At 43.4% G+C, this 20,999-nt stretch overlaps 1 protein-coding gene across 2 annotated transcripts in view; it reads left to right on the top strand.

The window, feature by feature from the left end:
- Positions 1-20,999, top strand: part of GLS (glutaminase) — a 672,521-nt gene that overhangs the window by 433,710 nt on the left and 217,812 nt on the right. For both annotated transcript variants that reach the window (XM_073647835.1, XM_073647836.1), the window contains exon 14: positions 4,068-4,160. In XM_073647835.1, the coding sequence (XP_073503936.1) occupies positions 4,068-4,160 (93 nt within the window). The remainder of the gene's footprint in view (positions 1-4,067; positions 4,161-20,999) is intronic.

Here is a 20,999-nt window from a genome sequence, read left to right as displayed (position 1 = left end):
TGTGGGAAATGTTATTTATTAAGTATTTTGTGTGACATATCTCTCTGATTTAAGGGCATAAAAATTCAAAGTTTGAAAATTGCAAAATTTTCAAAATTTTCGCCAAATTTCCGTTTTTTTCATAAATAAACGCAAGTGATATCGAAGAAATTTTACCACTATCATGAAGTACAATATGTCACGAAAAAACAGTCTCAGAATCAGGGGGATCCGTTGAAGTGTTCCAGAGTAATTACCTCATAAAGTGACAGTGGTCAGAATTGTAAAAATTGGCCTGGTCATTAACGTGCAAACCACCCTCGGGGGTAAAGGGGTTAAACAACGGTTGCCGGGGGCAACGGCTGCTCTGGGCCTCTCAGAGCCTGACAGGTGCAGAGCCTTCTCAGGAATGGGTTCACCCACACTCAATCCTGCTGAGGTTTCCTGCTATGCTCCTAGCAGGTTCCAACATAGAACAACACTAATCCTTAGTGCAGGGTTTTAAAGGACCTGTGGCAAGAGCCACTGGAAGACCCGGGTTGGAGGGAGGAGGCCGCCCCACTGCCTCCTGAGACCTCCTCCAAGAAATGAAGACCCTGCCGGGTTTTACTTAATCTGCCTTAGCCAGATAACCTGACCAGGTCATTGCTCACCTTCATTCCTGTATTGCAGCCGCAGGTGAGTTTGTGACTGCAATGCACTCCAATGGATTTAATAGGTCTCTGTACACATTCTGGGGGATATAGAACGTCCCTCGTATACGATCCCGGTCACTGCCTCACAAGTGTGACCAAGTTGTCAAGCACTTTCCAAGTGATGCTAAAATCGCTTGGAAAGCGCTTGACAACCCGAATGCGGAAATGCATATGAAGAACGCTTCACATCCACATGTCCCTGGCAGGAAAAACGCATGTACAATCCACATGTACAATCCGCATGCGTTTTTTTCTGCCGGGGAGATGCAGAAACGCTCAGAAAAAAATCCAGAGCATTTCTGCATCATGGGCACATAGCCTAAAGGCTGGAAAGTTGTGAGATCTGCTCTTCTGTGACCCCAACAATCAGTTACATTTTTTTTTTGGAGGTAGGGGAGGCACAATTAGAACTTCTGCTATGGGGCACCATGATTCCTATGTACGCCCCTGTACAAGACTGCATGTGTGTAACTGCATCTATGTATTATATCTAGGGAAGCTATGTGGGGGCTCATACTGTATCTAGGGAGGCTATGTGGGGGCTCATTCTGTATCTAGGAGGCTATGCGGGGGTTCATACTGTATATAGGTGGCTATATGCGTCCTCATATTGTACATAGGAGGCTACATGCGGCCTCGTACTGTATATAGGGAGCTACTTGCGGCCTCATACTGTATATAGGAAGCTACGTGCAGCCTCATACTGTATATAGGGAGCTACGTGAGGGCTCATACTGGATATAGGGAGCTATGTGCGGCCTCATACTGGATATAGGAGGCAGCTTGCGACCTTATTCTGTATATAGGGAGCTACTTGCGGCCTCATACTGTATATAGGGAGCTACATGCGGCCTCGTACTGTATATAGGGACCTACATTCTGCCGCATACTGGATATAGGGAGCTACGTGCGGCCTCATACTGTATATAGGAGGCAGCTTGCGACCTCATACTGTATATAGGGAGCTACTTGCGGCCTCATACTGGATATATGGAGCTACGTGCGGCCTCATACTGTATATAGGGAGCTACGTGAGGCCTCATACTGGATATAGGGAGCTATGTGCGGCCTCATAATGGATATATGGAGCTACGTGCGGCCTCATACTGGATATAGGGAGCTACGTGAGGCCTCATACTGGATATAGGGAGCTATGTGCGGCCTCATACTCGATATAGGGAGTGACGTGCAGCCTCATATTGGATATAGGGAGCTACATGTGGCATTTTACTAGATATAGGGAGCTACGTGCAGCCTCAAACTGTATATAGATGGCTACATGAGGGCTCATACTGTATCTAGGGAGCTATATGGCAGCCCATACTGTATCTAGGAAGCTATATGGGGGCTCATACTGTATATAGATAGCTATGTGGGGTTTATACTGTAAATAGGGAGTTATGTGGGGGGCTCATACTGTATATATGGAGCTATGTGGGGCTTATGCTGTATATAGAAAGCTATATGGGGACTAATACTGTATATAGGGCGATTATGTGGGGGCTCATTCTGTATATAGAGGGCTATATGGGGCTCATACCGTATATAGGGGGCTATGTGGGGGCTCATACTGTATATGGGGGATGTCAGCATACTTAATTGTGCTTAATATTAAAGGGAATCTGTCACCCCCTGGGACTTTTCAGACCGCTAATATGGGCATACAGGTGATAGAAATGTGAATCTATACTTACCTGTATGGCCCATATCAGCGGTCTGGTTGCTGTGTAATTGAAGAAATAATTTAATAAAAAAACTAAGCTTTGTGTCCCCCGGATGCCAAGAAATCCCCGCCTACTAGCCATATTTCCATACCCACCCCACCTCCTCTGCACATCACAGGGCCCTGGCACGATCTTGCGTCTGCGCTGTTTCCTCTGTAAGGAGGGCGATCTTCTCCCTGCCGTCAGTGTAGTGTTGTACAGCAGGGAACTTGTGCGCAGGCGCCTGTGAATCACTCTTCCTTCCCAGCGCCGGCGCACTTTTGGTGGTGTGAACACTGTCCTACAGACTTGTTCACCGTGTGCATGGCCCATGTGTTTGTATTCAATTTGTTTCTTGCTTTTGCAAGATTAGGGAGGTCTCCACCCCTTCTGTGCCATGCACATAAATGCCGTTCTCTGCAGCGTGTCCACATGGACATTACCTGTCAGATCTGCTCATATAGGTACTATACGCATTATCAGTTTTTAAATACATCAGATAGGGACTGCTCTGATGTGGGTTACCTTGACGTTGGTAGAGGGGCTTAGTATACATTTTTTCCAAAAAACGTGTCAACCAAATACCCTGTTTTTATCACCCTTTTACTAGCACTTGCTGTTTAGGCTATGTGCCCACGATGCAGAAACGCTCCGGATTTTTCCTGAGCGTTTCTGCATCTCCCTGGCAGAAAAAAACGCATGCGGATTGTACATGCGGATTGTACATGCGTTTTTCCTAACAGGGACATGCGGATGTGAAGCGTTCTTCACATGCATTTCCGCATGCAGGTTGTCAAGCTCTTTCCACGTGATTTTAGCATCACTTAGAAAGTGCTTGACAACTTGGTCACACTATATAAATCCATGCAAACAGCATGGATTTATATACTGTGACCGAAAGAATGGTAAAAAATAAATATATACTTACCTTCTGATGACCCCCGGTGTCCTTGTCTCGGATTGCTGGCAGCTTGCGGTAGATTCAAGGACCTGCCGACGTCAGCGGTCGCGTGACCCGTCACATGACTAAATGACGTCAGCGCTGGTCCTTTAATCTACCGCGAGCTGCCGGCAAGCTGAGACAAGAACTCCGGGGGCCATCAGAAGGTAAGTATAATATTTATTTTTTATTTTATTCTTTTTTTTACAGGTTCTATGGTACCCGGGTCCGGAGGAGAGTCTCCTCTTCTTCACACCCGGGTACCATCTGTACATTGAAACGCATGGAATTCCCATGTACAGATGCAATGATGCGGATTCCATGCGTTCCAATGCAAGTCAATGGCGGCGAAAACGCTGCGTTTCCGCAAAATAATTGGTAGTGCTGCGGATTTTTCCGCAATGATAATCCACAGCGGAAATCTCCGCAGCATGTGCACAGCACATGCGGATTATCATTGGGTAACATGGCCGACCTTCTACCATGCGTTTTTTAAGCGTTTCTGCAGTGGAATTGCCGATGCGGAAACGCTTTAAAAACACATAGTGGGCACACAGCCTTACTGTTACTTTTTTTACAACAGAGTATTTTTATACGTTTGTTTTACTGTGTCCTTGTGTTTTTTTTTCTCAAAAAGGGTGTACTCATTTATGCTGAGCATTGTAAATATTTCACACCCTTCACATTTATGTGTATGTATAACTTATACTAAAATATTGAATCCATATTGTTTCTTTTTTTTTACTACAGGAGTTAGTATCTCTGTGCAATTTTCATAATTATGATAACCTCCGACACTTTGCCAAGAAACTTGATCCTCGACGAGAAGGCGGTGATCAAAGAGTAAGTACATTGTTATTAACAAAAAACTTTCCACACTAAAGAGCAGAATAAAACGTGTTTGTTTTTTTGCTTCTCAATTGCAGATATATTAGCAATTAAAAAAATTAGCACTGGGAGAGGGTACTCCCCCTGCCTGTATGAGGTGCCCAGTCATGTCCACCATAGCTTAGGCTTCTCAGTATGTGAGGTGTAAGGACACCGAGCTGGTGTCCACTTCTGCTGGTTATAGAGCACCAATGGCTCCCACCTTTCAGATAAGGTGGATGTGTAGCTGTGTCACATTGGAAAGCCTTTATCCGCTCTCCTGCCCCTCGCCCCTCACTGCCTGTCCAGGGGTGAGAGCTCAGCTTGTAAGCTCAGGATCAACAATGCCATATATCCCAACCAGATCAGCTGATAATCCACTACACAATGAAATTCATAATGGTACCCAGACCACGAATGGAATATAAATTTACACTTACAAATAGCAATACATGTGTGTCTAATCCTTTTCATGTCTAGCATTCTGTGCATGAACCAGGGGGCTCAGGATGCACAATGCTACTGTATACTTGGATAAGTGTAAATCATTCAGTATATTTCATTATGCTGGACTTCCTAGTTCATAAACTGAATCAGAAGTAGAGTCAAGACTAACACGCATGTTTTGCTATGTGTCATTGCAGATTTCTTTCATTTTGTATATTTTATTATGTAATTGAGTGGGATGTATATAATAGCATTGTGCGTCCTGAGTTTCCTGGTTCATGTGCAGAATGTCAGACAGAAAATAGACTAACACACATGTATCGCTATGTATGAGGGTAAAATTATATTCCACCAGCAAAATCCCCCATGGCTTCGCTCATGGAAAATGATATGTTAAATTGTTGGATACACTTGCTAAGGTTACATTTTCAGTTTCCCCCCCCCTAAGTTGACATCTTTAGCATTTAAAATTAGTTTTTTCAACTCTTCTTTTTTGTTAGTTTGGCGTGAACTGTTGTTTATTATTACAAATTTGTCACAACACTGAGGCGAACAACAACTTTGTGAACAAATTTTTATTTGATATTAAAATTTACTCTCTTTCACAAACACATAAAAAATTAAGAGGGGGACAGCTTAGTGCTACCCTTCACCCACCCCCAAGTGCAACCTATCATTGGTTAACTGACAAAGGAATAAGATTGATTTACAGATACACAGCAGTCTATTGTAGTGATTTTTTGGTAAACAATGTTTTTCATTTTAACTTCAGTACCTGAAGTATTTGACACACTGCCGATTTTGCAAGTTTTCCCACCTACAAAGAATGGAGAGGTCTGTAATTTTTATCGTAGGTACACTTCACCTGTGAGAGACAGAATCTTAAAAAAAGAATCCAGAAAATGACATTGTATGATTTGTACATAATTACATTGCATTTAATTGCATGAAATAAGTATTTGATACATAAAACAGAACCTAATATCTAGTACAGAAACCTTTGTTTGCAATTACAGAGGTCAGACATTTCCTGTAGTTCTTGACCAAGTTTGCACACTCTGCAGCAGGGATTTTGGGCCACTTTTTCATACAGATCTTCTCCAGATCTTTCAGGTTTCAGGGCTGCCACTGGGTGACATTGAGTTTCAGCTCCGTCCAAAGATTTTCTATTGGGTTCAGGTTTGGAGTCTGGCTAGGGCACACCCCAGGACCTTGAAATGCTTCTTACAGAGCCCTTTCCTCATTGCCCTAGCTTTGTGTTTCCAATCATTGTCATGCTGGAAGACCCAGTCACGACCCATCTTCAATGCTCTCACTGAGGTAAGGAGGTTGTTGGCCAAAATCTCGCGATACATGACCCAATCCATCCTTCCTTCAGTACGGTGCAGTCATCCTTTCATTTTTGAAGAAAAGCACCCCCAAAGTATGATGTTTTCCCCACCATGCTTCATGGTTGGGATGGTGTTCTTGGGGTTGTACTCATCCCTCTTCTTCCTCCAAACACGGCAAGTGAAATTCATACCAAAAAGTTTTATTTTGGTTTCATCTGACCACATGATCTTCTCCGATGCCGCCTCTGGATCATCCAGATGGTCATTGGCGAACTTCAAACGGGCCTGGACATGTGCTATAATCAATGGACAGAAATGATAACAGCCCTCCATCTGGAGAGAACCAGTCTGATCAAGATCACATTAATGTACACTTCACATGAAAATGGATAAAGTGCACAGTGCAAAAATTCAAGTTTTAAGGATAGTACATGAGTAATCCACCATATAAACAGTTGAGTTGCTAGACCAAATTTAGATGTATGTCCTATAATGTGCACAGTGCATGATTCAAGTAATTCTGGATATCAAATGACTGATCAACTATGCAAGCAGTTAAATGACCAAACAAGCAAATAGGGTTTATATTGATATTCAAATATCTTATATAGGCAAAATAGCAACTAAAAACTCGAATAGGCCTTCCCTTGATGCATACATAATCAGATGCCCACATACATAGTACCCCAGCACTCAAAAAATCAGACTGGTACTCATCCCAGGTGGTGTGTCACTGGCCCATTCTGTCGCCTCTACGCGTTTCGCCTTGCTAGCTCTTCAGGAGGCCTGATAACAGACAGTGATAGCTGATGGCTGATGTGTACCTGTATTTTGTCCCCACATGTCTTTTATAGAGCCTGCTCATAGATGGTACTTCCCCAAAAAATTGATCATTTCCTGTGGGGCTGGTCTACACCCTACTATCACATGATCACCCATAGATGTGATTTCCCCAATCCACTGCACATGATCGGAAGTGATGCGGCCAGGGATCCCGCGTCATCCCCCAATCACAGCGCTAGTCATCTTTGCTGATGCGCTCCAGCCTTCGTAGGTGATCAAATGCTTATTTCATGCAATAAAATGCAATTTAATTATTTGAAAATCATACAATATGATTTTCTGTTTTTTTCATTTTAGATTCTGTCTCTCACAGGTGAAGTGTACCTACGATAAAAATTACAGACCTCTCCATTCTTTGTAGGTGGGAAAACGTGCAAAATTAGCAGTGTATCAAATACTTATTTTCCCCACTGTATATGAAAAGATTTTTGAGGTTGCCCACCTTAGAGCAAGCAACGTAGAGGTGAGCATGTGAAAAACACGGGCTCTCCAAATTAATGCTGACTACTTTATGCAATTGACCTTGTGCTTTGTTTATAGTCATAGCAAATGCAAGTCGGGTTGGGAACTACAGATGCTTAAAATGGAAGTGCATGTCGCTTAGTAGCAATGGGATACGCGGAATGTAAACATTTTCTCCCTTAGAGTCTCCCATAAGAATAGTGGCTTCAATAACGTTGGGCATAAGACTCTTAACACACAACCTTGTGCCGTTAAACAATTTTGGTGGGTCAACATTATCAGAGCTGCTATTTTTAAAGTGAGCCTATGCGGTGGCATTCCAGAAGGCTCCAAAGAATTCAGGAACTCCAATGGGCACATCACGGCTTGTTCACTATCCATGACTGAAACAATGGACATGTATGTGGTCACTGGACTGGGCAGTCTCCCCTGTATTTGTAGATTTATGGAGCTGACACTATAATGTTTAGGCGCTAGGATTGCACGGGCAGTACGGTGGCTCAGTGGTTAGCACTGCACCCTTGCAGCGCTGGGGTCCTGGATTCAAATCCCATCAAGGATGACATCTGCAAGGAGTTTGTATATTCTTCCCATGTTTGCGTGGGTTTCCTCCGGGTTCTCCGGTTTCCTCCCACACTCCAAAGACATACTAATAGGGAATCTAGATTGTGAGCCCCAGCAGGGACAGCGATGATAATGTATGTAAAGCGCTACGGAATATGTTGGCGCTATATAAAAATAAAGATTATTATTATTATTGCACTTTCAGAAAGCCACTGATGGTTGTTAAAATTGTTACAGATATCAGGGAAAACTTGGTCAATAACCTCCAGTACCGAGGATGTCAGTTTGCAAAAGTCTTAAATGAAGGAAATTAAGCCAGTAGTGGAATCTGTAGGGAACTTGTTGTTTCTAAAGGCATAGTAGGTGGCAGGTAAATTTGTCTACTGTAGTATTCCCCATCAAGTGAACCCACATATTAGTTGTCAGAGTTAGCTTCTGAATATGTATCCATAGATAAGATTTTAAACAGGTATTCGGCTCATCTGCTGCTGTTGCTCCGTTAAGAACAGGTATTGTTTGGCAAAAGTCACCTGCAAAAAGTACAACAATTCCCCCCATTAAAAGGGTTGTCTAATCCAAAATGATAAATCTGCAGTCACTCTGTGTGGCTGCAGACTTATGAATGCGCCCAGCGCACGCACTGTGGGGATTCACCAGTATCTTGTCCTTTAGCCATATCAGTATGTGTCCATGCGGAAGACCTCTTTTTTGCCACTTAATTGAATAAATCCAACATCGAATTTCACCAAAAATGTGATACTTTGTAACTACTTCCATGACCTTGATCAGTCTTTGTATAAGCACCTTTGCTGTTAAATCTTGTTAATCAGAGGGGCCCTGACCATTCAGAAGCTCTTCCCTTATCCCTGGCCAAGTTGGATTACACGTACTGTATTTTTCGGACTATACGAAAATTTTGGGGAAAATTGGGTTGCGTCTTATAGACCGAATGTAGCTTACCAGGGGGGCAGCGGCGGCAGGTGTCGGGCGATACTGCGGGTCCTGCGCTTGGAGGAGGGGGTTTCCGGAGGTATGACGCTGCGGGTTGATGCTGCGAGTCCCAGGGTGGTAGGAGGGTGTGTTTGGCGGTCCTCGGTGATACTCCGGTGGCGGGAGCAGGGAGCAGAATCTCAATCTGTGCAGGTGCCACCTCAGGTGACCATTTTCCTGGAGTCCACTGCATAGAAAACATGGAAGTGCGGGGACTTTCACAAAATGTTGGCAGAGCCCCCGCACCACCAAGTATCACTGAGGACCGTCAAACACCTCCTCCTGCCACCCTGGACTATCATCAGCACCGTACCTCCTTAAACTCCCTCCTCCAAGCGCAGGACCCGCAGCTCCACCTGCAGTATCGTCCAACTCTTGATGCCAAGCACCACTGAGCAGCCCCTTGTTCCAGCCTGGAATGGGACTCGCAGCATCACCCAACAGCGTAACACCTCCAAATACCTCATGTGCAGGGCTGAGAAGTCGGTGTCCATTTTGGTGGAGTTGGAGTAGCAGTTGGAGTTGGTATAAAATGGACTGACTCCAACTCCTAAAGTGTATAATAAATTGGGTACAGTAATTCAATGTAGTTTGTGGGGAATATTTTTTTCATAAGAATTTGGGAAAGTTATGAAATGTCCTATAAATGTCTGTTCTATTCCTGATCTCAGGGTCTAGACTTTTAGCTGAGATGAATCTGTGCTACAGTAAATTTATCACTTAAACACGAGCCATGTATGAGGGAGTCGGAGTCGTGGAGTCTGTGTCATGGAAATTGAGAAGTCGGAGTTGGAGGTTTGGCTTACTGACTCCACAGCCCTGCTCCTGTGTCCCCACTCCACCACCGCTGCTGCCCCTCCCTGGTAAGCTGAATTCGGACTGTAAGAAGGACCCCCATTTGACGCATTAAATATTTTCCTCCTGAAAATTTGGGGTGCGTCTTATGGTCCGGTGCATCCTATAGTCTGAAAAATACGGTATTTGTAATAAACAAATCTGGCCGGCCATATATCTGAACATAGGTCATGGCGTCCTGAGCATACTTGTGCATATGTCTGGCACTTCCTGTAAATGTGGCTGGTAAAATAACCATATGCCCAATGTCTTCCACGTTGCTGTCATTAGAAACAGTATGTCTTAAATTACTGTATTCACCCACTCTAAGTTTTTTTTGATTCAGTCGTATATATACAAAAGACGCTCGCTTTCCACCTTGGCATACATATCTACTATAAATTGATGAAAAAGTTGCCTACATTGAAAAATATGGTTTAATAAACCATGTGTGATCATTCTTTGGTAGGCATAGAAGTCCATAGCTGATTTTTTTTTTTATTGCTTGGCCTATCAGTGTTAGGATCAGTCGGCGTTAGATTAAAGTGATGGCCATCTTGGCCATTCTAAAATATTATAGGATATTGCCGAGCATCATATGCTACAGGAAGTGTCAAACCTATTTTGTGATATATTTGGCCTTGGACTTTAAAGTTGCACAAATCTTGCTTTCTCAAGTCCAGCTGTCGTACCAAAGGATGTCATCTGGAAAGATGAATTGTATCTCCTAATACTTTGCAGTAAATGCTTGGACTCAGGAGTTGTTCCCTACATGTATGAAATAAGTGGTTTGGGAGATAGACTTAAAGGTGGCAAATTGAATTTGCCATTTGAGCAGCACGTACCAGGCGAATCCAAGTTAAACGTTTTTGCTTGACAATGTTCGCATATTACATCCATTTTGCCTATTATGACCTATAGTCCTTGTAAGGCGGCGGTGTTCACACCATGCAGTAACTGAGGCAGTGATCCAAGCAAGTCCAACATAAACAGCTTTATTCAGCAACTCACGGGTAAACAGAAAAGTCCTCCGGTTCGCAGCCTGGTTAACACGAGTCCTTAAACAACGGTTGCTGTGGGCAACGGCCGCGCCGGGCTGCTCAGAGCCTGACAGGTGCAGAGCCTTCCCAGGCGTGGGTTCACCCACACTCAATCCTGCTGAGCTTTCCTGCTATGCTCCTAGCAGGTTCCAACATAGAACAACATTAATCCTTAGTGCAGGGTTTTTAAAGGACCTGTGGCAAGAGCCACTGGAAAACCAGGGTTGGAGGGAGGAGGCCGCCCACTGCCTTCCTGTTGCCTCCCGCAAGAAATGAAGGCCCTGCCGGGTTTTACTTAATCTGCCTTAGCCAGATAGCCTGACCAGGTCAATGCTCACCTTCATTCCTGCATTGCAGCCGCAGGTGTGTTTGTGACTGCAATGCACTCCAATGGATTTAATAGGTCTCTGTACACATTCTGGGGGATATAGAACGTCCCTCGTATACTATCCCTGTCACTGCCTCACATCCTCAATTGGGTCATAGGGTTCCAAACTCGTCAGCCTGCCTACGTCTTTGCATAAGTTGCATATGTCGTATGCGGTCATATTGGCAACATTCATCCTTTTGTTGAGATGTTTCCGTATCTCTTGATTCAGCCTGTCTCATCCAATTCTCCTGAAAACGAAGTTCCCATTGTTCATATGTTTCAGCTGCCTTTGATTCAGCCTGTATCATCCATTTCCTTTCAAGCCGGGACTTGCGTTGTTCACTTGTCTCAGCTGCTTGAGACCATTTTGCTTTTTTAGCTTTTGGATTAATTTGCCCAATAGATGGGCAAGCATTGAGCGGCATTTTAAAAACAGTCTTTAGTATTATGACCCCTAGTAATCACCTCACACTGATCAGAGATCTAATAGGTAAATATATATATACAGTGCCTACAAGTAGTATTCAACCCCCTGCAAATTTAGCTGGTTTGATAAGATGCAAATAAGTTAGAGCCTTCAAACTGCAAGCGAGAGTAGGTTTTATGAACAGAAGTATAAATCTTACAAACCAAAAAGTTATGTTGCTCAGTTGAATTTTATTAAATTTTAAACATAAAAGTGTGGGTCAATTATTATACAACCCCTATGTTTAATATTTTGTGGAATAACCCTTGTTTGCAATTACAGCTAATAATCGTCTTTTCTAAGACCTGATCAGGCCGGCACAGGTCTGTGGAGTTATCTTGGCCCACTCCTCCATGCAGATCTTCTCCAAGTTATCTAGGTTCTTTGGGTGTCTCATGTGGACTTTATTCTTGAGCTCCTTCCACAAGTTTTCAATTGGGTTAAGGTCAGGAGACTGACTAGGCCATTCCAACACCTTGACTTTTTCCCTCTTGAACCAGGCCTTGGTTTTCTTGGCTGTGTGCTTTGGGTCATTGTCTTGTTGGAAGATGAAATTACGACCCATCTTAAGATCCATGATGGAGGAGCGGAGGTTCTTGGCCAAAATCTCCAGGTAGGCCGTGCTATCCATCTTCCCATGGATGCGGACCAGATGGCCAGGCCCCTTGGCTGAGAAACAGCCCCACAGCATGATGCTGCCACCACCATGCTTGACTGTAGGGATGGTATTCTTATGGTTGTATGCAGTGCCATCCAGTCTCCAAACGTCACGTGTGTGGTTGGCACCAAAGATCTCGATCTTGGTCTCATCAGACCATAGAACCTTGAACCAGTCTGTCTCAGAGTCCTCCAAGTGATCATGAGCAAACTGTAGACGAGCCTTGACATGACGCTTTGAAAGTAAAGGTACCATACAGGCTCGTCTGGAACGGAGACCATTGCGGTGGAGTACGTTACTTATGGTATTGACTGAAACCAATGTCCCCACTGCCATGAGATCTTCCCGGAGCTCCTTCCTTGTGGTCCTTGGGTTAGCCTTGACTCTTCAGACAAGCCTGGCCTCGGCACGGGAGGACACTTTCAAAGGCTGTCCAGGCCGTGGAAGGCTAACAGTAGTTCCATAAGCCTTCCACTTACGGATGATGCTCCCAACAGTGGAGACCGGTAGGCCCAACTCCTTGGAAAGGGTTTTGTACCCCTTGCCAGCCTTGTGACCCTCCACGATCTTGTCTCTGATGGCCTTGGAATGCTCCTTTGTCTTTCCCATGTTGACCATGTCTGAGTGCTGTTCACAAGTTTGGGGAGGGTCTTAAATAGTCAGAAAAGGCTGGCAAAAGAGATCTTTAATCCACACATGTGAAGCTCATTATTCTTGGTGCCTGAACTACTTCTTAATACTTTAGGGGGACCAAACAGAATTCTTGTGGTTTGAGGGGTTGAATAATAAATGACACTCTGAATTAACTTTTTACGTTTTAAAAAAAAAAAAAAAAAATTTGCTGCAGTGCATTTCCCACTTCCAGGCTGATCTACAGTACAAATGTCACAATGCCAAGTTAATTCCGCATGTGTCAACCAGCTAAATCTGCAGGGGGTTGAATACTACTTGTAGGCACTGTATATATATATATATATATATGCAGAAAACTTGTGTCCTGAAGGATCTTTCATCTCAGTTATGAACCCTGCCTCACAGTCAGACTGTTCTAGTTTTCCATGGCAACCAATCAGAGCTCAGCTTACACTTTACCTCAACAGCTTCAATGCTGAAAGCTGCACTTTGGTTGCTATAGGCAACCAGAACGAACTTACTGTAAGGCAATTTTCATAAATGAGGCCCCAGTTACTTCTGCAACAGCTTGCTATAATTACAGACTTTAGAGTGACTTATCAGGTTGCCCCACCTTAGCGACTATATGGTTGCTGCCCCTTTAACAGCGACTCTTTGGGCACCGTCGCTTTAATTCTTTAAGACCCTTGGGGCAAAAACTGTGGTTTTACATTCAACACACAGACACCCATTTTCTCCTTTATTTCTATAGAGCCTAAATTCGAGGGGTTAAATCTTGTGAAGGGACGGGGGATTTCGAGTTTTTATGTTCGCAGTATTTTTAGTTTGGTGGTAAAGATGGGCCATGCAAAATTTCACTCAAATCAGGTGAAAAATGTTGTTTTGTATTCAACGGGCTACCACACACAGATATACATTTATGGCCTATACTTTGTAAGGCATCGGCTTTCACGTCCATGCGGTAATGAGGCAGTGACTCAAGAAAGTTAAATAGCTTGACCAAGTCCATACTCACTTTTATTTTACGTTGTAACCATAGCTGTGGCAGTAATTGCTACACTCTCCTGTTTCTTTGCACATCCTGGGGCACATTTAAGGACCCTCCTATATGAATCCCCTCACTGCCTCACAACTTACAATTATGAATTTAGTTGTATAGTGTATCATCAGCTTACAGGTCTTTTCTTGCTGATCTGGCCTAGAGCACCAGGATAAGACCCTGCCTACAGTCTCGCCCCAGAGCACGGGCATTTCATGAACTCAAAACTGCAAACACTGATTACACAAGAACCACAAGACGGATTTCTTCACCTCAGGAATCATATTAATCAGTGCAGCAACCCCAACATGAGAAGGCTTGTAGTTTACTTAGCAAAATCCTGCTGACAGGTTCGCCTTAATTGTTCACAATAACAGTAATTTTGACCAGGGGTGCCCAAACATTTACATGTAACTGCATCTGGTTGGGATATATGGCTTTAATCAATCTGAGCTTACAAGTTGAGCTCTCACCTCTGTACAAGCAGTGAGGGGGGAAAGGACCATCCAGCAGAGCCATACCTCCCAACTTTTGAAGAACAGAAAGCAGGGCAAGGTATGCAGCGCACTATGTGCGTCTTGGCAGATTTTGACCACACCCCATTCCACGCTCATTTACCATTTTGTTCTACCCTGTCATAAGATGTCAGAGGGGAGGAGGCATTGAGAGAAATTCAGCAGATGACCGAGACTACCTGGCAGCTGGATTTGATGCCTGTTAATATCTTACTTTCTGGCATCCCCGACACGGCTTTTGATTAGCCAGGCTGGCACAATGTCATCTGTGCGTTCTGCTCATCTCTAGTTGGGACCCGTGGGTTTATTTTTTGTTCATTCATTCATAGTTGTAGCAGCCAGAACTTTTTTATCTTTATGTAGCTTCACTATATGACATCTGGCTTTTTGGCATCTGTAAGGCACACACGTGTTCACACATAGCGTAAATACTGTATTTTTTGTTTTCTGCAGGTGTCCTCACCAAACTACGCAATAACGATCTCCTCTGATCATTGCATCTTTGTTGCATTTTTTTCTGCCTTTTCCCCCTTCTTTGATGCATTTTCAGATGTGAAGCCATGTTTTTAATTAGTTTTTTTTTTTATAGTACAGAAAAACTTTGATTCTGTACTTAAAAAATTAGCTGCAGTTTTTTACATGTGTTTTTTAAGGCTACACGTAGAAGCCTCTAAAGAAAAATTAAGCACTAAAACCGCACAGTTCAGCAGCGTGTTTAGATGCACAGCGGGTGCAGTTTTCATGAAATCACATCCACTTTGCTTGGACAGTTCAACACAGCAGAATTTCTGTGCAAAAAAAATCACCAGTAAATACACGTCATTTAGGCCACATGGGAACACGGCCTAAATTTCCTATCAAAGTAGATGTGATTTCATGAAATCTCCGCCCTCTGTGCGCCTAAAGACGCTGCTGAACTGTGCGGTTTTGTTGCTTTCTTTCCTCAATAGGCTTCTATGTGGAGAAAAAAACGCAAGAAAAAAACATCGTTGCATTTTTCAGCGCAGGACAAAAGCTTTTCTGTACCATTAAAAAAGCGTCAAAAACATGGCTTCACATCTGCACCAAAATCGCATCAAATAAGGGGGAAAACGCATAAGAAGTGCAGCAAATACGCAATAATCAGGGAAGATTGTTATTGGGTCATGTGGTGGAGACACTTGCAGAAATTGTGCAGAAAAAAAGAAGTAGAAAACATACAGCATTTATGCTATGTGTGAACACGACCTCAACATTACATTTTATTATATTTTTTATGGGTTTAATAGAGAAAAATTTCAATTACACCATTTTTTTTCGTTATTTACCGATCCCCATAAATAATCTGATCACTGTGTTGTGCAGATCGTTACTATTACAGGGACACCAAATATGTCCATGTTATTTGCTCATTTTTGATGTATATTATTTTTTTTTAAAAAGCGCATTAAAAATTTAATTATTTAAGTGTTTTTCATTCTTTTTTAGTAATTTTCTAGGAAGAAAAAAAATATTTTATTTTTCCTCCAGAATACAGAGACATAGAACTACCCTGTCATATACAATGAATGTATCAGTATAATCTGCCTGTAGCATCAGAGCCTGCAATACAGATCAAGTATACAAAATTCTCCCAATAACATCATCAGAGCCTGTAGCTCAATTGCTTTAGCTCTTGCCTGTAATGTTGAAGGTTGTGGGTACAAGGACAAGGGAGACTAACAAAAAAGAAAAAATGACATTTTTGTAATTGCTTTTTATCATTTTTAGTAGTTTTATAGGAACAAAAAAATCTGACATTTTCTTCACCTCTAGAATACAGGAAACATATTAATACACTATTATATACAATGTATCTCTATGTACATGTATAATCTGCTTCTGGGTTCACTGCCTGCAATACAGCTCAAGATTACCAAATTGTCCTGTCTACATCATTCTGGGCTGTGGCTCGTAGATAGAGCTGTTGGCTACAAACATAGAAATGTGAGTTTGAGTCTCGGGATCACAATAGAAGTGAATATTATAATTTAATTTATGTCAGGGTAGAGAGATGTGAACCCACCTCCCAAGCAGGAGAAGAAACAGATCTATAACGACTTTGGAGAAAGGTGAGTATGAGAAGTCGGGACAAAGCCCTGACGTGGCGGGACCGAGCCCTCATATCGGTACACTCCTGCTGAATCCGACATTTGGGAGCTATGGTCGAGCTGACAGTTTTATGAGAGGAGGAGAGCTGATAGAAAGGTTTGCATTGTTTCATTGTTTTACCCCTGCCTCTAAAACGACCTTATCTAAAAGGTGTTAATCATTTATCCTCTTTACCCAACACTGTCTAATCCACCATTACGGAAGATCAACTTTCCTCTTTACTCTCCAAATCACACCTCACCACCTGTGAACTTGATCCAATCCCGTCCCACCTCATCCCAAACCTTACAACTATCCTCATCCCAACCCTAGCCCACCTCTTGAACCTGTCATAAACAAGTGGCATCTTCCCCTCATGCTTCAAACATGCCTCAATCACACCCATCTTCAAAAAGCCCTCTCTTGAGCCATCCTCTCTGACTAGCTATCGCCCCATATCACTTCTCCCCTATACCTCAAAACTACTGGAACAACACATTCATTCTGAACTGTCCTCCCACCTCTCCTCCTGCTCCCTCTTCGACTGCCTACAGTCTGGTTTCCGACCGCACCATTCTACTGAAACTGCACTGACTAAAGTCACCAATGACCTACTAAACGCCAAATCCAAGCGACACTACTCTGTCCTCCTCCTTCTAGACCTGTCATCTGCCTTCGACACAGTGGACCATTCCCTCTTACTGCAAACTCTCTCATCTCTCGGCATCACAGACTTGGCCCTATCCTGGATCTCCTCATACCTAACAAACAGGACATTCAGTGTTTCACACTCACACACCACCTCCTCATCTTGACCCCTATCTGTCGGTGTCCCCCAAGGTTCAGTTCTAGGACCCCTACTCTTCTCCATCTACACCTTAGGCCTGTAACTGCTCATAGAGTCTCATGGCTTTCATTATCACCTCTATGCTGATGACACACAGATCTACCTCTCTGGACCCGATATCTGCTCTCTACTAACCAAAATCCCACAATGTCTGTCCGCTATTTCATCCTTCTTCTCTGCTAGAAAACTTAACATGGACAAAACAGAATTCATCATCTTTCCACCATCTCGTTCAACCCCCCCAACTGACCTATCTATCAACGTCAATGGCTGCCCACTCTCCCCAGACCCTCAAGCTCGCTGCCTTGGGGTAACCCTGGACTCTGAACTCTCCTTCAAACCACATATCCAAGCCCTTTCCACTTCCTGCCGACTCCAACTGAAAAATATCTCCCGGATCCGCACATTCCTCAACCATGAATCTGCAAAAACACTAGTGCACGCCCTCATCATCTCACGCATTGACTACTGCAACTTCCTGCTCTGTGGCCTCCCTTCGAACACTCTCACACCCCTCCAATCCATCCTAAACTCTGGTGCCCGACTAATCCACCTGTCCCCCCGCTATTCCCCGGCCTCTCATCTCTGTCAATCTCTTCACTGGCTCCCCATTGCTCAGAGACTCCAGTTGAAAACCCTAACCATGGCATACAAAGCCATTCACAACCTGTCTCCTCCATATATCTCTGACCTAGTCTCCCGGTACATGCCCGCACGCAACCTCCGATCCTCACAAGATCTCCTTCTCTATTCCCCTCTTATCTCCTCCTCCCACAATCGCATACATACGTGCTTCCTCTCTACACTGAAACTGTCTACCCCAACACATCAGACTCTCGTCGGCCGTGGATACCTTCAAAAGGAGCCTGAAGACCCACCTCTTCCGACAAGCCTACAACCTGCATTAACCATCACTCCACTATACCGCGCCACGAGCAGCCTGACCCTCACTTACTGCATCCTCACCCATCCCTTGTAGATTGTGAGCCATCGTGGGCAGGGTCCTCTCTCCTCCTGTACTAGTCGCTGTCACATTGTGTTCAAGATTATTGTAATTGTTTTTGCTATGTATACCCCTTTTTCACATGTAAAGCGCCATGGAATAAATGGCGCTATAATAAATAATAATAATTGTGCAGGAACTGACACCAGAAGATCAGCTATGTATCATTACATCTCACACACTGAGAAACCTAAGCTATGGTGGGCATGTTCTCTCTCTAGGGTGTTGCTGCCTGCTTATTATTGGGCAACTCATACAGGCTGAAGATGTGCATGCCCCCCAGTGAAATGTATCTAATGACACCTGTTTGGACTTAAAAATGTTTAACTTATTATGTGCCAATACTTTGATTGCTAATATCTCTGCAGCGGAGAGGTGAAATAAAAAAATATAAAATAACACAATTTATTCCGCTTTGAAACTACTATTATATTGTGTCCGGTTCAACATAAAAAAGTTGGTGCAGGAGGGCGGGTGGCACATGGCAGTGACGTCATGCACTACCCTTGCCGTGCACACTGACGTCAGCTGCCGGCCTCTGATTGACTGGCAGTATGTATAGTTATTGTGGTGAAGGGAGCTGGCGGATCTCTACAACACAATACTTTTCAGCTGAATGAGTTTCAGAAGGTGCACATTCAGCTGGAGATAGGGCCCGCGACTGCCAGCACCCGGTCGTGGTTGCACCCTCTGCGACTGCAATCATTACACCTCTGTATGTAGCCCTAGCCTAACACAAAAAACCCTCATGTAAACAACAGGTGATTGTCCGATGATAGCTTGAATACTAGGAATTTGGGGCATCTAGTGGTATAGAAAAAATTGTTACAGCATTTATTTATGTAATTCATAAGACTTCTAGTGGCCATCCCACAGATAATACAACTTGAAAACTCCCTATAGTTCCAATAGTTTGACCCAACCAGGCTTCCTTAGGAAATCGATTTGTGAATCCTAAGGCTGCGTGCCCACTATGCGTTTTTTAAGCGTTTATGCAGTGTAATATCCGTCGCGGAAACGCTTAAAAAACGCTTGGTAATAGGTTTGCAATGGTCCCCAATGATAATCCGCATGTGCTGTGCACATGTTGCGGAAATTTACGCTGCGGATTATCATTGCAGGAAAAATCCGCAGCACTACCATTAATTTTGAGGAATCGCAGCCTTTTAGCCGCCATTGACTTGCATTGGACCGCATAACATCCGCATGACTTCACGTACACATGCGGATATTATGCGATTCAATGCGAGGAGACTCTTCTCCAGACCCGGGTACCATAGTACCTGTAGTTAAAAAAAATGTAAAATAAAAAATAAACATATACATACCTTCTGATGGCCCCCTGTATGCTCCCGGCGGTGCTGCTGGCTCTTCGGCAGCTCGCGGTGGTAAAAGGACCTTACATGACGTCATTTAGTCATGTGACAGGTCACACGACTGCCAACATCAGTGGTCACGTGACCTGTCACATGACTAAATGACGTCATGGAAGGTCCTTTTACACTACGCGAGCCGCCGAAGACACCGGATGCACCGGAGAAGGAGACCGGGGGCCATCGGAAGGTGAGGTTTTTTTTTTGGTTTTTTTTCACCATTTTTATTCTTTTTTTTACTATTGATGCTGCATTTGCAGCCGATTGCATGGATTTATACAGTGTGACCAAGTTGCCAAGCACTTTTCCAAGTGATGCTAAAATCGCTTGGAGAAGCGCTTGACAACCCGCAGGCAAAATCGCATGTTCAAAACGCTTCACAAACGCTTCTACCTGGCAGAAAAAAACGCATGTAAAATCCGCGGCATTTCTGCATCGTGGGCACATAGCCTTATATGCAACCTCCTAATAGTATGCTCACTCTGTTTATCTTTTTTTTCCTAGCACATGACACAATCAATTATTATTAGTCTTGTTTCGTGCATCTTCCTACATGTTTGCACAAAATCCGCGGAGTGTAATTCGTGATTTTACCCATATGTTTGCACCATGTCTCTATTACTGCATGGAATATACAGATATAACCCTCACCCGTTCTCCTTCTTTTGCACTATGCTCATTACCTAATTAACATGATTGTTGCTTGCTTTCAATCTCTAATTTTATTTTATTATATAATGCACATTGCGTATTATATCTACCTGGAGGACCAGTGATCTGTCAATCATTATGACTGTCTGCTTCTGCCTCTTCAGTATTACAACTACATATTGTTAACCATATGGCTATGTTCACACATGTTGTATTTTTCAGTGTTTTTTGCTGCAGATTTTTATGCAAATTTTCAGCTGCGTTTTGCAGTACCAGCAAAGTCTATGAGAAACCAGAATTCTCTGTTCACACACAAATTTTTTTTTTGTTGTTGCGTATTTTGTGCCTTGGTTGGGTTTTTGGAAAATAGAGCATGTCACTTCTTTCAGCGTTTTTTCAGCTTTTTTTTCAGCATTTTTTCACCCATAGGAAGTAATAGGTGGTGAAAAAAAACGCATCAAAAATGCACCAAAATTTGCATCAGTGTTTTTTCAGCGTTTTTGATGGCAAAATAGAATGGAGTTCTTTATTTCATAGAACTTTATGTACATGCATAAATAGAGACAGAAGGACAGTGAAAAAAAACGCTGAAAAAACGCACACAAAAAATGCAGCAAAACCTGCGTTTTTGACGTAGCTG

Source organism: Phyllobates terribilis, unplaced genomic scaffold, assembly GCF_046119375.1.
Source record: "Phyllobates terribilis strain yellow unplaced genomic scaffold, ASM4611937v1 Scaffold_9__5_contigs__length_417890890, whole genome shotgun sequence".
In the NCBI taxonomy this organism is placed as follows: Eukaryota; Metazoa; Chordata; class Amphibia; order Anura; family Dendrobatidae; genus Phyllobates; species Phyllobates terribilis.
This window is presented reverse-complemented; position numbering and strand designations above follow the sequence as displayed.